The sequence below is a fragment of the Silurus meridionalis genome, chromosome 4 (assembly GCF_014805685.1).
Source record: "Silurus meridionalis isolate SWU-2019-XX chromosome 4, ASM1480568v1, whole genome shotgun sequence".
NCBI classification, from domain to species: domain Eukaryota; kingdom Metazoa; phylum Chordata; class Actinopteri; order Siluriformes; family Siluridae; genus Silurus; species Silurus meridionalis.
The window spans coordinates 40,212,524-40,230,026 of NC_060887.1; the positions used below are offsets into that span (position 1 = coordinate 40,212,524).

Genomic DNA, 17,503 nt, shown 5'->3' on the forward strand with positions numbered 1-17,503 from the left:
GCACTGGGTACTGCAGGGTGTACTTTTTTTTGCCAGTGGAAAAAGGTGGACAAGACTTGGTATTTCTGGCAACAAATCTGGAGGGTTCTTTACAAACCATCATTGATTAAAAAATCAGGTAATTTACAATGAAGAATCATAAATTGAGATACTGCTGTTAATGCTTTTGTTTTTGTTATAAATTAAAATTACAGACATAATTTTTGTGGTCTTAGAGAGACAATTTTCACTGGTTTTTAGATTGTATTAGACTAAAGCCACTGTTTGTCCTGCAGGAACTCATATTTTTTAAGTTATGGAGAGAATTTGATATCTAATGCTTTTATTTGGCTGGGCACAACCGTAATCAAAGACACAAATGGCAGTTGATTAACTTTATAAGTGGACAAGCAAAAAGAGCAATTTATGTTTCAAGGAAAATCATAATAAACAAATCTCATGGCCAAGACATAATACTGCTTTTTACGATTCTTATCAGATCCAAAATATTAGTTTAATTTAAATATTACAAAGAGATAAACAATCAGAAACTCTTTACAATGCAGTGGTGTTTTAATAATGTTTTGTTTACCTTACATTTTAATGTTTTGCTTTGTTGATGTTACACTTTTTTTTCCTTGTGTACTTTTCTTTGATTTTTTTATTGATTTAATAAATGTCTGTTGAAAAATCAAATAAATCTCTCTCTCTCTCTCTCTCTCTCTCTCTCTCTCTCTCTCTCTGTAGGTTTACAGGTTCCTCTGTAGGACTAGAAATGTCCTCCAGAATGAGCGACTCTGTGAAACAGGACATAAAGAAAGATGAGAGGTGAGTGAAGGTTGTGACTCTGTGAAAAATAGAAATGTATTCACCAACACTAAACAGATCAGACTCTGATGTGTATCTGTGAAAAGTGACGAGTGAAGAGTTGAATTCAGCAGCTTTGTCTCCAGATGGTAAAAACCAGCGGATGATTAGTGACATTAAGCTACTGAGCAACACGTCTAACCCCAAGTTCCCTTTCAGGAACTCAAGCTGTGTTAAAAAGGAGAGTGCCCTAGCTCCTCGCACATCTGGCCCCGCTCTGGCTGAGGCAGAGCGCCGTGCGAGCTCCTGGGGTTTGCAGCCGGACCTTGCAGTTCTAATGTGTATTCCAACATTATGGGGTGGAAAGAACATGGTTATGAGGCGATGCCACGGGTTTAAGAGACACTTGCCAGCTATCTCTCTTTCAGAATCGCCTCCTTACTTAAGACACCGACACTAACCATGAAGCCCCTATGCAATACATCAGCATTCGTGGGTAAAGCCTATGCTTCAGCAGGTCAAGCTGCTGCGTCCCTGCACACCATGGCAGTGTTGCAGGCATATCAGTCTGGCCTGCTGCATGAGTTTGATGTAGTTGGATGGGCAGACTTTTTGATGAGCTTCACCGTACGGCGGATCTGGCTCGCAGAACCAATAAAGAGACCAATAGGGCAATTGGCCGGTCTATATCTGCCCTGCTCTCCACAGAAAGGCACCTGTGGCTCACTCTGTCAGAGATGTCTAATAGAGACATAGGGCCATACTGGGCCATCCTGCTGGACACCCCGCTAATCCCTTTTAGCCTCTTCAGCGACTACGTAAGCTCAGTGGTCAAAAGGTTTCAGGAGAATAAGAAAAAGGCGGCAGTGTTCCAGAGGTACCTCCCATGCCTCCGAGCAGCCCCAACTGCAACCCCCCATCTCCAACCAGGAAGTGCAGAGACACAGTGTCGTGACTCGCTCTCCTCCTGTGAGGGATCCTGCGTGACAGAGGATGATCTGAGGACTGTCATTTTCAACAGGAAGACTTCGACGGAAAAGTCCTGACACAAGACTTTCTCGGGGGTTCTGGCTGTGTTTTGATGAAGTGGTGTGCTGCACCGCTTTATCGAGTGCATGCCCTGTCATGAGTTGTCATTTTGCCCAAAAGGGGAAGGGCCCCATCTACGCTGGCACATCAACTGCCTAGAGATCCATTTCCTCTCACACCTCCATACGGACAATTCTGTGGTGGTCTCTTTCATCAACCATCTAGGCACCAGATCCTCCTTTGGGCTCAGGGGAAGCTCCTCACTTTGAGAGCAGTTTACATCCCTGGTTGGTTGAATAAGGCAGCAGATACCTGCTGTGGTGGAGCAGGTTTGGAAGAAATTCAAAAGAGCCTAGGTGGATCTGTTCGCATGTCGAAAGACGTTTCACTTTCCGTCTGGCGCCATGGCTCAGGCATGGCCGAAGCTGTGTCTGTATGCCTTAAACCTCGTCACACTGCTTCCAGGCATTCTGGTGAGAGTTTGCTGGGACAGAGTCTGTCTCTTACTGGTAGCTCCTGGCTTCCAGAGGCTGAGGCCCCCGGTACGACCTAGAGTGCTTGGGTGGGACTTGGCCGTCGTTTTGGGGGCTCTGACTGAGCACCCCTTCGAGCCTCTAGCTGAGGCACCTTTCCATCAAGACTGTGTTCTTGTTTGCCATCTGCTCTATCAAGAGAATAGGGGACTTGCAGGCCCTTTCTGTGGCCCCTTCTATCCTGAATATTTCCCCAGGTACGGCTAGTGCCTTCTTGTACCCCCATAAAGAAGGTGTCAAAATTGCGGGGGAGGATTGGTTGTTTTTTAAGTGGTAAAATGCAGGATCAGAGGATTTTTACAAGGAGAAAATGTCAGATGTTTAACATCAGATGTTTTCAATGTACATGTAAATTAAAAAGATATTGAGGTGAATGAGGCCTCCTGGAAAGGGGTGGCATTTTACCAAGAATAGGTATAAACTTACCAGAAAAACACGTAAGCAAAAGGTGGGATATGCAAAGCCACGCAAAATTATTTGTGTATGTAAATTAGTAAGGAGAAGTAAAAGAAAAATATGTAAATTTAAGTGAATGTGGGGTATAAAAAGTGAAAAAATGGGCACATAAATTCACACATGTCCATAATAACTAACTCAGATATTAATGTGAACATTTATAAAGTAACGCACTACTTTACTCGTTACATCAGAAAAGTAATATTATTACATAACGCAGGTTACTTGTAACATGTTACCCCCAACATTGGTCCTGACAAACCCCAAGGTGCCCTCAGTCATCCCATGACCTGTAAGATTACAGGCATTCTCACTCCCAAGAGAGGCCTTCCTGCTAATAAGCAGACTTTGAGCAGGTGGATTGTTGATGCCATAACAAGATCTTATGAGTGCTCTGGTCACCAGCTCCCTTCGGGGTCAGAGCTCAATTCAATTCAATTCATTTTTATTTGTATAGCGCTTTTAACAATGAACATTGTCTCAAAGCAGCTTTACACAGATAATGTGGTGATTAAACGTAAATATGTTTTTTGTAAGTATGTTTGTCCCTGATGAGCAACTGTGGCAAGGAAAAACTCCCCGAGATGGCATAAGGAAGAAACCTTGAGAGGAACCAGACTCAAGAGGGAACCCATCCTCATCTGGGTTGCACCAAATGTTTGAAGCTGATATACAATGCTGCGGGGTACAGTAATGACGATCAGAAGCAGACTGCACTCCCGAGTCAGTGCAGCAGACCGCCGACACCAACTACAGTCTAATCCATCCTCAAAGCACCCGTTCTACTCCGGAATTACATGGAACCACCCAAGGTGTTGATGAGATACCGTCTCAAGCTGCACAGAAGTGTGAAGATCCACAGAGGCGAGAGGGGCAGGAACAGTGGTCACTGGAGCCTCAGGAGCATGTTTAACTCGACCGAGAGCAAGAGAGAGAGAGAGGGTGACAGAAAGAGAAGGATATGGATTATTAAGTGTCCCTATTGGTGTATGAAAGTCAATGTCACTGTGCAGTTTGGACTCCGGCAAGACTCGCTATGGCAGCATAACTAAAAGGGAGAACCAGAAGGTAACACAATCATGAGGGATCTCTGGGATAAGAGACGACCCACCACACCACCGTCAACAAACCCAAGTGAACGTGTGAATGTGAGGGGACGACAGCATACAAATATCCCAGTTCACCAAACACTCTATATCCATGTTCCCTCCAGATCTGAGCCTTTACCTAAGAAAAATCTACTGATAAAAGGCTTGACTAAATAAATAAGTTTTCAACCTCGACTTAAACAAGACTGTGTCTGAGTCCCGAACACTGGTTGGAAGGCTGTTCCATAACTGTGGGGCTTTATAAGAGAAAGATCTGCCCCCCTGCTGTAGTCTTCATTATTTGAGGAACCAACAGATAGCCAGCACCTTTTGATCTAAGTAGGCGTGGACGATCATACTGGTACAGAAGTTCACTCAGATACTGCGGTGCGAGACCGTTAAGTGCTTTATACGTCAGTAGTAATATTTTATAATTAATGCGAGATTTGATTGAGAGCCAGTGTAGATGATTAAAACAGGGGTGATGTGGTCATATTTCCTAAATCTAGTGAGGACTCTTGCTGCTGCATTCTGAACTAACTGAAGCTTATTTCTGCACTTACTTGCACACCCAGACAGTAAAGCGTTACAGTAGTCTAATCTAGAAGTAACAAAAGCATGAACTAGTTTTTCTGCATCCTGTAACGACATCATATTTCTAATTTTAGCAATATTTTTAAGGTGAAAGAAGGAGATCCTGGTAATATTATTCACATGAGACTCAAAGGAAAGACTCGGGTCAATAATCACACCAAGGTCTTTGGCAGCCGTACATGCTGAAACAGAAACACCATCCAGAGATGCTAGGTAATTGGAAAGTTTACTTCTAGCTGCATGTGGTCCTAGTAAAAGTACATCCGTCTTAACTGAGTTAAACAGAAAAAAGTTATTAAGCATCCACTGTCTAATGTCCTTTACACACTTCTCAACATTGTTAAGCTGATCTCTCTCATCTGGCTTTGCTGAAATATACAGCTGTGTGTCATCAGCATAGCAATGGAAGCAAACCCCATGTTTATGAATGATTTCACCAAGAGGCAGCATATATAAAGAGAAAAGCAGTGGGCCTAAGACAGATCCTTGAAGAACACCAAACTTTACCTCATAGAGTGTGGAGAACTCACCATTTACATCAACAAACTGATAGCGATCAGTCAAATAAGACCTGAGCCAAGAGAGAGCTGTTCCCTTTATTCCTACAACGTTCTCAAGTCTAGCAAGCAGTATAGTGTGATCACTGGTGTCAAAAGCTGCACTAAAGTCGAGCAAAACAAGTAAGGAGACAAAACCCTGATCAGAGGCCAATAACAGGTCATTTACCACCTTAACTAGCGCCGTCTCTGTGCTATGATGAGGCCGAAATCCTGACTGATACATTTCAAAAATGTTATTCATAAGTAGGTGTGAGCAGAACTGCTGTGCTACAACCTTTTCTAAAATGGATATAAAGGGGAGATTTGATATTGGTCTGTAGTTGGACAACTGACATGGGTCAAGGTCAGGTTTCTTAATAAGGGGGTGGATAACTGCCAGTTTAAAGGATTTAGGTACATAACCAGTGCTAATGGAAGAGTTAATTATTTTTAAAACAGGTTCAATTCCCTCTGGAGCTATCTGTTTAAAGAAACTTGGAGGCAAGGGATCGAGAATGCAGGTTGATGATTTTGATGAGGAGATTAATGAAATTAAGTCATTCTCATGAATAGGAGTGAAGCTTTGTAGTTGATTGTCTGTTATAATTACACTGCTGTCTACAGGGTTACTTGTAAAATAATTTGGATTTATATTAACCATCTGGTTTTCTTGCCTTGATGGTGTGCATGTGAGTGCAGTGCTTTTATTTCCTGTTAATTTTGCTACCGTGCTGAATAAAAATCTAGGATTATGCTTGTTATTTTCTATGAGGGTGGAGAAATATGCTGATCTAGCAGCACAGATTTTCTATAATTTAAGAGGCTCTCCTTCCATGCTATTTGAAATTCTGTTAATTTTGTTTGATGCGATTTATGTTCAAATTTTCGAGTGGTCTGTTTTAAGGTGCGCGTATGATCATTATACCATTGTGCTAATTTTTTCTCCCTGATCATTTTGGTCTTAAGGGGAGCTACATCATCTAGAGTGTAACGTAACGTTGTTTCTAGATGTTCAGTGGCCCAGTCGAGCTCTGCGGGGTCTGACGGAGATCTATCTAATATCGTAATTTCGGGAAGATTATTAATAAAACGCGGTGCTGTAGCTGACGTGAAAGTACGCTTAACACGGTAACGTGGTGACGTAGAAATGCAATGACTTAGGCATATTACTGTACGAGATTAGATACTGGTCTGAAATAGCTTTAGACTGTGGAATTATGACTAAGTTTTTTATTTTTAATCTCAATGTTAACAACAAATCGAGAGTGTGTCCACCACTATGAGTGGGTCCTATAACATTCTGATTAATTCCAACTGAATCTAGAATGGACACAACTGCTGCTCTTAAGGAGTCTTCCTGATTATCAAAATCAATATTAAAGACTTGACCTGCTTTCGGACACTGAATATTTTCACTCACTCCACCCAGAGTGTGGCTGCCTCAAAACTGTAGTGTTTGACAGACACACACTAGGCAGGGAGTGGTCAGTCTGGCGTGATTTGACCCCATTACCAAAACATTTCGAAACAGCTCGAGATCCTAAAAAGGACCATCTCAAGGTTACGTATGTAACCCTAGTTCAATGAGGGAACGAGAGGCTGCGTCACTATACACCTCTGGCATCCCTGCAGTGCTTCCTTCTCCCTAACAGAAGCTGCCGCTGCCTCACTCCATATGCGTTTTATACTTCCTGGTCGTGACGTCATCCCGCCGGTGATGGCCAGCATCCTATTTTTGACTAATTACACACAGTATTTCAGAGCGTGAACACTCAGGCAAGTTCCCAAAGCGTTTTGACGCAGCATATGGTTCCCTCAGGGAACTAGGTTACATACGTAAAATAGGGACGTTATTCTTGTAGCTGGATAAAGTATGAAGGTTAAAGAATGGGATCAGTGTTAATAAGAACATCATCAGATTTTAACTCCAGTTTCATTATTCAGTGTTGCTGCAGAACAGTAATAATGATGCAGTGGTTGTGTGTGTTTAGTCTGATTCAGGGTAAGAGATCAGACTCACCTGAACCCAGCTGTGTGTCCATGAAGAGTGATGCGTCAATGGAAAAGCCAATAAACTTTAGAAACACAGACTGTACTACTGATCTGAGGTGAGTAAATAGTTGTTGTCTATAGGGGATATTGGGAGAATTGTCACATCTGTTTTGTGTTATCATTAACTAGCCTGTTTACTATAGTTCTGTTTTACCTTAAATATCTCTCTCTCTCTCACTTTCTCTCTCTACCCTCTCTCTGTTTAGATTATATATATATATATATATATATATATATATATATATATATATATATATATATATATATATATATATATAGGTACCTCGACATATGAGCTTAATTTGTTTCGTAACCTTGCTCGTATGTCAATTTGCTCGCATTCAAAGCAAATTATCATTGAAGTACTACGCCTGTACTGCCTCGCCAAGTCAATCACTCGCACACCTTGTTCATGTTTTCCTATGATTTCACACTTTAATTCAATAGACATCATCTTCTTCTGAGCACTGACCTTTCCACTCACTTTCTTCGGACCCATGGTTATAAAAAGAAATGTGATAAAGTAGTGTAAATGTACAAAAAGCACAAAACGCGAGCACAACTTATCAAAGATGCTTCGAAAGCGAGGCAGTAACACGTAACTAATACTGTAACGCGTTACTTTAAAAAAAATAAAGTAACTCCGTTACCGTATGGTGCGTTACCCATTACTTTTTTAAATGAATGAATTTGGGCTGAAGTGTAGACTACAGCCTAACCTGCTTAGAGCAGCATCACATTGTAGGATTGGTGGATAAACCACTGTAAACACGAAGCAGACGCACTGTGGGCGTGTCTCCATTTATTCAGGTCTGTGCGGCAGTAATGGCGAGTCGAGGCGAGAGCAAGACGAGTTTCTCAAAGTGGAAATATGCTCATTATTTCACTTTAGTTGAGCATAAAGACAAAAACTTTTTAGTCTAATGTAAGCTGTGTCTTCCTGGTTCAAAGCTCGTATCTACTGCGATAAACAGCAACTCCAATCTGTTGAAGCTCCTCCAGAAACTCCATGCTAGAAGCTAGAAGCTAACCCGGTGTTCTGTTCTACATTGTTGATAGTTTTCATACTTCAGCTGTGAAAGGAACATGTTTAAGAGCTCAACACAACAGCAGAAGCCACTTTAGTTTTTGATTGTGAATATATTATTCAGCTTGTTCTGTTATTTATTTCAGAAATCCTTGTGATATATTCAGTTTGTGTTGGTCTGACTTTAATAAAATAGTGTTTAAAAATTACTTTGTGTTTTAGTCAGTTTTGTGTTTGTAGACCATAACGCATAAAAGGGCATTAATGTGAACATTAAAGAAGGTTCTTTAAAAAAGTAACTAAAAAGTTTTAACGGTAACGCATTACTTTTTGGTGTAAGTAATCAACAAAGTAACGGAGTTACTTTTTGAATGACGTAACGAGTAACTGTAACTAGTTACTATTTTTTAGTAACGAGCACAACACTGTATATATATATATATATATATATATATATATATATATATATATATATATATATATATATATATATATTAATGCCCTTTTATGCTCCTCTCAGTTTTACCAGAAAACATCTTGACATCTTGATGATCCCTAAGACTTTTGGGAAAAAATACTCTGTGGACTGATGAGACAAAAGATAAACTTTTTGAAAGGTTTGTCTCCCATTACGTCTGGTGTAAAAGTAACACAGCATTTCAGAAAAAGAATATTGGTGGTAGTGTGATTGTCTGGGGCTGTTTTGCTGCTTCAAGACCTGAAAGACTTGATGAAATAAATGGAAAATTGAATTCTGCTGCTTACCAAAAAATCCTCAAGGAGAATGTGTTCATGCCATCTGTTCTGGACCTCAAGCTGAAGCCAACTTGCATCCTGTAGCAGGACAATGTTCCAAAACACAAGCAAGCAAGCTGGATCCACCTCTAAAAATCTGAAGAAAAACAAAATGAAGTCTTTGGAGTGGCTTAGTCAAAGTCCTGACCTGAATCCTATTGAGATGTTGTGTCATGACCTTAAAAAGGCAGTTTATACTCGAAAACCCTCCAATGTGGCTGAATAACAACAATTCTGCATAGATGAGTGGACCAAAATTCCCCCACAGTGCTGTAACAGACTCATTGCAAGTTATTGCAAATGCTTGATTCCAGTTGTTGCTGCTAAGAGTGACCCAACCAGTTATTAGTTTTAGGGGGCAAATACTTTTTTCAAACAGGGTCATGTAGTTTTGGATGTTGTTTTCCCTCAATAATAAAAACCTTTATTTAAAAAAAATCTTGTGTTCACTTGTTCTCTTTTACTAATATTTAAATTAGTCTGATGATTTGAAACATTAAAGAATTACAAACATTAAAAAAAAAGAAAATATTTTTCACACGACTATATATAATCTAAAAAGAGGGGGGAGAGAAATAGAACCAACACTTTTTTACACACTGGTTTAATAAATACTTTAAATCCTGTGTTCTCCTATTTCTCAGCTCAGTAATGTATAAGAGATCAGACTCACCTGAACCCAGCTGTGTGTCCATGAAGAGTGAACAGTCAATGGATCTTCCAATATACTTTAAAGACACAGACTGTACTACTGATCTGAGGTGAGGACAGTTGAATGTATGAGTGCAGTGTTTTATCACTCACACTCTCACATAATCAAACATCTCTGTAATATGTGTGTATTCACTGCTTTGTGTTTGTAGTTATGAATATGATTTATAGTCTTTATTCTACTTTTAACAAGTGTTTTATTTGTTCACAGACTGCAGAAGAAGAAATCAAATATCACTGAGAAGAGTCATTTAGAGGCCATATTCAAGGTGTGTGTGTGTGTGTGTGCGTGCGTGTGTGCGTGTGTGTGTGTGTATTCCACTCTCACTGCAGTGTGAAAGAAACAAAATCCTGAGCAGCAGTCAGAGAGAACATGAGTGTGTTGTTTCCTTAAATGTATTATTGAATTGTTTATTGAAAATATCGTTTCCTTCTTTTCTTATTCTTCTTCTTTGTTCCTTGCTTTATTTCCAAACTGTTCTTTTTTTTTTTATTTTATTGAATCATCAGCATTTTCATTGCTCCTTTTGCCCCCTTCTTAATACTCAGTGACTCACCTTCATGTTTTTACTCGTCTGAAACCAGTTTGTCTGGATGTCAGTAATGAACACATTCTTATGTTACATTATAGCAGGGGTATTGAGAACATTTCTTGAAGCAAAGGTCTGGAAGGTCATAATATCTTAACTATTAGTGTGATATACATTGAAGTAGCCTAGTAGTTGTATCAATGTCTGCATGTAATCAATACCTGACTGTCAAATCAACAGTCTCAACCAATGTTACAGATAATAAATCTCAACACATCTTAACAATTGAACAGTTTTAGAGTATCACTTTCTTCCTCTCTTATATCCCACTCCCCCACTTTTTGCTCAGTGAGAGAATTGAGCTCTAGCTTGTCCTGCCAGTATTTTAAACCTGGGCCAGGATCTCCAGGGCACACTGTGCGCACTTCCGGTTTCGCAGCGAGCACTTCCGGGTCGGCGGCCATCTTGCCGTTTTTCCCGCGCCTCCCGGTATATAAGGAGAATCAAGACTTTAGCTCCTGGCCAGATTATCTTACCGGTTTCCTAGCCCCTGAGATTATTCATGCCATCCTGCCTGCTCTAGTTCCTCTTCCTGATCCTGATCATCCTGCCTGTTCTGGATCCTGTCCTTGACCTCTGTTCTGCCCTGCCTCTGGTTTTATAGTTTGGACTGTTTTTGGTTTATGTTTTGCTCTGCCCTGTATTGTACTGTTTTGCTGGTTTCTGGATTTTTGGACTGTTTTGGATTTGGTTTTGTCTTTTCACGCATTGCCCTGTTTGCCTGTTTTGACCCTGGATCGTTTTGGATTCTGTTTTTGCCTTTGCCCCTTGGCCTTACTTTATATATTAAATTAATTTTTTCCCCATAACCTTGTGTGCATCCTGCATTTGGGTCCTCCCATCCAGTCACTCTGCACCTACCTCTGCACCCGTGCTTACTGACAGGAAGAGGCCCATCATTTATCAACTTAAAGTGCTGTGTGACTTCCTTTGAGAATCCCCTGACATCAGTGATGAGAAATGGGTTCTGAATGAACATGGTGAGTTGCTGTCTAAAGCTGAAGCTGTCAAAACGGTGGCTGAAGTTTACAATCAGCTTATCAATAAAGTCAACAAAAGAAGACACATCTCTCTGTCCCTGAACCTGTTCCACTGCTGGGAAGTGTGCACAGTCTCCCTGAAGGTCTTCCGTGAACCCCTTAAGTTTCCTCTGAAAGGAGCGGACAGCTGTCATGAGTTCACAAATTGAATTGTCATTGCCCTGTAGCCTCAAATTCAGTTCATTCAGATGTGAAGTGATATCAACCAAAAAGGCCACATTTTCCATCTGTTTCTCATTTTCGAAAAAGAAAGAAAACTGTGTTGCCTTCTGATTTCTTAGTTCTGCCAAAAAAGATCCTACTTCCCTCCTGATGGACCAAAAGCGTGCTAACACCCTGCCTTTGCTGAGCCATCTCACATTGTTGTTTAGCAAAAGATAATCAGCATTGGCATCAACTTCTCTCAATAATTTCCTAAGCATGCGGTGCTGGTAGGAAGACAATGCCCTGAGAAAATTCATCATTGTATTCATCACCTCAGCATGCTTATCTGACAGGGAGGCACAGAGAACAGATTGATGAATGATGCAATGGTAAGCTATGAGCTCAGGATTGTCCTCTTTCAGTCTTGCTACAGCTTCTCTCTCTTTCTATTATGGCAGGGGCTCCATCTGTGGTTATTAAAACCACTTGTTTGAGCTCTATTCTTCTCTTTGTTAACATCTCTTTAATGACACTAACAGCTGAGCATTGTTACACATGTCGTTGGACTCATCCACAGCTAAGCCTACACATGATGCCTTACGCATGGCTTCATCTAGCTGGTTTAGCACATCCTGAGTTAATATTTCACCTTTCTTTGTGGCAGATGATTCTGACATGGTATTTGCTTTATTTTATCATATAACTCTTGTTTTTGTTTTCCCTCAAATAGTGTTTCAGCTACTGCACTCATACATTCTTTGACAACCCCTCCATCAGTAAATGGCTTTTTGTGTTGACCCAAAATCCAAGCAACTCTGAGAAAACACTCATGAGCACGTTTTTGGGCAGTGAATGTGTGGCTGAGGATCCTGGTGGACTGGTCATACTGGGCTCTGAGACTATTTATTTTCTGTCATCTCACTTCACATTTAAGTGGGTATGTTTGTTCATTACCTTTATGTTTTGTCTCATAATGGCGTTTCACATTGGCACGTTTAATAAGAGCCACAGTTTCTGAACATCTGACGCACACTGGTTTAGTGCTCCCAGTATGAACAGTATTTAGTCTGTCCATTCCGGATTAAATGCTTTTATTTTCGCTGTCCACTTTACTTTTTTTGGAGAGCGCCATTTGTTCCGTATTTTTCTCTTTCTTTCTCCATCTCTCTCAAACATTTCTCTCCCTTTGTTTTCTACATGTAACGCTATCTTTCTTTTTCTTTCTACCGTCTTTTCATGTGTAACCTGCCTCTAACTCTTATCTGTCTGCACTGTAGAGTCACAATGTTTACCACCTGGAATGCACATACTTGGTATCATGCGTGATGGCTTAACGTAAAGACTACGAAAGCTGCACCAGTGAAAATAGTATATAACTGTATTATAATAACTGTTTTGGCTGCCACCTATTGGTGACCTGTGGATTATATTGTTTGATATAAGTGAAGTGTGGTTTTTTTTTTTTTTTTTTTTGCTTCTGTTACAAATCAGGATCTGGAGCACAAAGTCATCACTCTGATACAGAATGAACTGAAGAGATATAAGAAGCTCCTGAGTCCAGATTACCCAGCATGCTCTGAGAGGGAGGTGGAGGATGAGGAGGATCAGAGCAGTGTCAGAGAGGGAGTGCTGAAGATCACACTGCACTTCCTGAAGAACATGAAGCACACAGATCTCGCTAACACACTGCAGAACAGTAAGACCTCATGGGGTTCTAACATCACTTTATCTTCAGAGGAAGGAAACTGCTGTACATTTATTAAACACATCTCATCATAATGATGTGCTTTTATCAACACAATATAATAACACATCAGTACTGACATTCCATATGATATACAGCTATGAAAATATCAGTAGCTCACAGAGATGATCAGAGAGTTTACATTTTATTCTTCTTTTTATCAGAACTCGTCTCTGTGCACCAGCAAAAAAAAATCAAATCCAAACTGAGAGAGAAATGTAAAAGAATTACTGAAGGAATCTCACAGCATGGAAGCTCAGCACTTCTGAATGAGATCTACACAGACCTCTACATCACAGAGGGTTGGAGTGGAGACGTCAATAATGAACATGAGGTGAGACAGATTGAGACAGTGTCCAGGAGACCAGCAACACAGGAGACACCCATCAAATGTAATGATCTCTTTAAAGACAAGTCCATCAGAAGTGTGCTGACTAAAGGAGTTGCTGGAATTGGAAAAACAGTCTCTGTGCAGAAGTTCATTCTGGACTGGGCTGAAGGAAAAGCAAATCAGGACGTCACCTTCATGTTTCCACTTCCCTTTAGAGAGCTGAATCTGATGAAGCAGAAACATCTCAGTCTGATGGAGCTTCTTCATCACTTTTTCCCAGAAATAAAAGAATTACGATTAATAGACTGTGAGAGGAATAAAGTGGTGTTGATCTTTGATGGTCTGGATGAGTGTCGACTTCCTCTAAATTTCCAGAACAATGAGAGATTGTGTGATGTGACAGAATCTGCCTCAGTGGATGTGCTTCTGACGAACCTCATCAAGGGGAATCTGCTTCCCTCTGCTCTCCTCTGGATCACCTCTCGACCAGGAGCAGCCAATCAGATCCCTCCTGAGTGTGTAGACCAGGTAACAGAGGTACGAGGGTTCAGTGATCCTCAGAAAGAGGAGTACTTCAGGAAGAGGATCAGTGATCAGAGCCTGACCAATAAAATCATCACACACATTAAGTCTTCCAGAAGCCTCTACATCATGTGTCATATCCCAGTCTTCTGCTGGATCTCAGCCACTGTTCTTGGGAGAATGTTGGGTGAAGCAGAGAGTGGAGAGATCCCTAAGACTCTGACTCAAATGTTCACACACTTCCTGATCTTTCAGATCAAACACAAGTACCAAAAGTACCATCAGAAATGTGACCCTGATCCTCAGCAGACCAAAGAGATTATCCTGGCACTGGGAAAACTGGCTTTCCAACAGCTGGAGAAAGGAAACCTGATCTTCTATGAGGAAGACCTGAGAGAGTGTGGTATTGATGTCCGGGAAGTGTCAGTGTACTCAGGAGTGTGTACTCAGATCTTCAGAGAGGAGTTTGGGCTTCACCTGGGGAAGGTGTTCAGCTTTGTACATCTGAGTGTTCAGGAGTTTCTGGCTGCTTTATACACATTTCTCTCCTTCAAGAGCAAAAAGTTTAAAAAACAATCAATCAGCAATCTGTTAGATCTTTTCACCAAATCAAACATGTCTGCATTTTTGAGGTGTGTAGTGAAAAAAGCCTTACAGAGTGAGAATGGACACCTGGACCTGTTCCTCCGCTTCCTTCTGGGTCTCTCACTGGAGTCCAATCAGACTCTCTTACGAGAGTTACTGCCCCAGACAGAAAGTAGCTCTCACAGCAAACAGGAAACAGTTGAGTACATCAAGAAGGTGATCAGAGAAAATCCTTCTCCAGAGAAATCCATCAATCTGTTCCACTGTCTGAATGAACTGAATGATGATTCTCTAGAACAGGAAGTACAACGTTACCTGAACAGGAGTAATTCCAGGTGTCTCAGTGGAGTCAGACTCTCTCCTGCTCAGTGGTCTGCTCTGGTGTTTGTGTTGCTGAACTCAGAAGAGAATCTGGATGTGTTTGATTTGAGGAAATATGACCCATCAGATGAATGTCTTCTGAGGCTGCTGCCAGTGGTCAAAGCATCCAGAAAAGCTGTGTAAGTCATTTAAAATGATTTCATAAATGTGTTACTAATTCCATAAATGTAGTTATTATTTAAAATGAACACTAATGACACTGCACTGATTAGGATCATGATTATCATTCATTACTCCAATCAGGTAACCAGTGTTTGCTGATATGATTTAAATCATTGCTAAAAAGCTTAAGTGCAGAATGAAGTCATCAAAATTATTAATCATTAATGTTTGTAGTGAATAATGTTCCCTAATGGTCTAGTGGTTAGGATGTGATGCTCTCACCGCTGCGGCCCGGGTTCGATCCCTGGTCAGGGAACCAACCCCAGCCATTAAGGTTGCACAAGCCTTAGTGCCGGTCCCAAGCCAGGATAAATATGGAGGGTTGAGTTAGAAAGGGCATCCAGCGTAAAAACGTGCCAAATCAAACATGCAGATGGTCCACTGTGGCGACCCCTAATGGGAGAAGCCGAAAGTAATGCTTGTTGTGAATAGTACAATAGTAGTTTTGTACACTAATAGCTGCTAAACAGTAGTTTAGTACAATAAATGTACATTAGTGACTGTACAGTTTGTATATAAATGTAAATTTAGTGTACTTAACTACTGGTACTATTAATGTATGAAACTACTATTGTATACAATAGATTATTGTATAGACAATAGACAATACATTTTCCCAGTGTCATTTCACATTATTAAACATCATTAATGTGTAATCATGTGAAATGACACAGGGAAAATGTATTTACATTTACATTTACATTTGCGGCATTTAGCAGACGCCCTTATCCAGAGCAACGTACAAACGTGCTTTAAATCTCTAGTAGTGAATAAATCTACACTGGTACGCAAGAATACAAACTCAATATAAATATAACTCGAATTCTACAAACTTGGAAAGTGCTAATTTAGGTATTTCAGGAAGAGGTAGGTCTTCAGTCGTCGCTTAAAGATAGTCAGGGACTCTGCTGTACGGACATCTAGGGGAAGTTCATTCCACCACCTCGGTGCCAGAACAGAGAAGAGCCTTGAATTGTACTTACCTCTCATTCTGAGAGAAGGTGGTACCAGTCGAGCAGTGCTGGAGGATCTCAGACAGCGTGGTGCAGTGCGAGATGTGATGAGGTCACTGAGGTAAGATGGTGCTGGTCCATTTTGGCCTTGTAGGCAAGCATCAGTGTTTTGAATCTGATACGTGCAGCTACTGGAAGCCAGTGAAGGAGCGCAGCAGTGGGGTGGTGTGGGAAAACTTGGGCTGATTGAACACAAGTCGTGCAGCTGCGTTTTGGATCATTTGCAGTGGACGAATAGCGTTCAGGGGAAGACCTGCCAGCAGAGAGTTGCAGTAGTCCAGTCTTGAAATGACAAGGGACTGAACAAGCAACTGGGCAGCCTGTATGGACAGAAATGGTCGAATCCTTCGGATGTTATAGAGAAGAAATCGACAAGAACGAGCAACATTAGCGACATGTGGGAAAAAAGACAGTTCATTGTCCATAGTTACCCCAAGGTTACGAGCAGTGGCTGAAGGGGAGAGCGGAGAGTCATGAAGTGTTATTTGTAGATCTTGACCTGGAGATGAATCACCTGGGATGACCAGCAGTTCTGTTTTGCTGGGGTTGAGTTTAAGTTGGTGAGCCCTCATCCATGTATGGAACACAGTAACTGATATTTATTTAATACTTCGTACAAAGGTCTGTGTTGGTAAAAGCAGCTTTAGAGTTTCTGACAGTGATGAACATGAAGCTAAAAGATGAAGGGGTGATGATAAATGTCATCATTGCTTATGCTCCAAGTCAAGTCAAATTTATTTGTATAGCGCTTTTCACAAGACATTGTCTCAAAGCAGCTTTACAGAAATCAACAGTTAAGGTGAAATGGTGTGCATTTATCCCTGATGAGCAGCCGTGGCGACTGTGGCAAGGAAAAACTCCCTTAGATGTAATGAGAAAGAAACCTTGAGAGGAACCAGACTCAAAAGGGGAACCCATCCTCTTTTGGGTGACATCAAGAGTTTAATCTTTCAACAATACAGAACACTGGAGAGTGAGAACTAACATGAACACTGTAATATAAGATTATAAGTAATGTTCTTTCTACAGTCTTTGGTATAAAAGTAGGAGCTATTGAGCTTAACATTTGTGATCATCACAGATCCAGCATCAGCTTCTCCATGCCAGAGCCTTTAAACACTCCAGGAGATCCAATGTCAAAACTCCACACATGTAGTGGGATCCAATTGCCACTGGTACATTTCTAGATGGTTTGGGATGTTTGCGAGTTCGGTATCTACTTCTTTAAGGGTCCATAATCTTCATGAGGTGGGACGTGACTGGAGCTGGCCAAACCTCAGGATGCTTCGGGATGGGGAAAGAAAGAGAAGCAGTGGAGAGGAATTGGCGTAGCTGCTGTTCATGATATTAATAGCACAAGTTGATAATGTGTAGGTGATCA

At 41.0% G+C, this 17,503-nt stretch overlaps 2 protein-coding genes across 2 annotated transcripts in view; both read left to right on the forward strand.

Annotated features, from left to right (window-relative positions):
* The window catches only part of LOC124385133 (NACHT, LRR and PYD domains-containing protein 12-like), a 281,935-nt gene that overhangs the window by 74,749 nt on the left and 189,683 nt on the right, over nucleotides 1–17,503 (forward strand). The gene's annotated exons all lie outside the window — the stretch shown is intronic.
* LOC124385128 (NACHT, LRR and PYD domains-containing protein 12-like) overlaps nucleotides 1–17,503 on the forward strand; it is a 160,897-nt gene that overhangs the window by 14,610 nt on the left and 128,784 nt on the right. Inside the window, 5 exon segments of the mRNA XM_046848266.1 lie at nucleotides 727–807; nucleotides 7,017–7,133; nucleotides 9,544–9,660; nucleotides 9,822–9,879; nucleotides 12,876–13,080. Of these exon segments, the coding sequence (XP_046704222.1) occupies nucleotides 755–807; nucleotides 7,017–7,133; nucleotides 9,544–9,660; nucleotides 9,822–9,879; nucleotides 12,876–13,080 (550 nt within the window). The 5' untranslated portion in view covers nucleotides 727–754.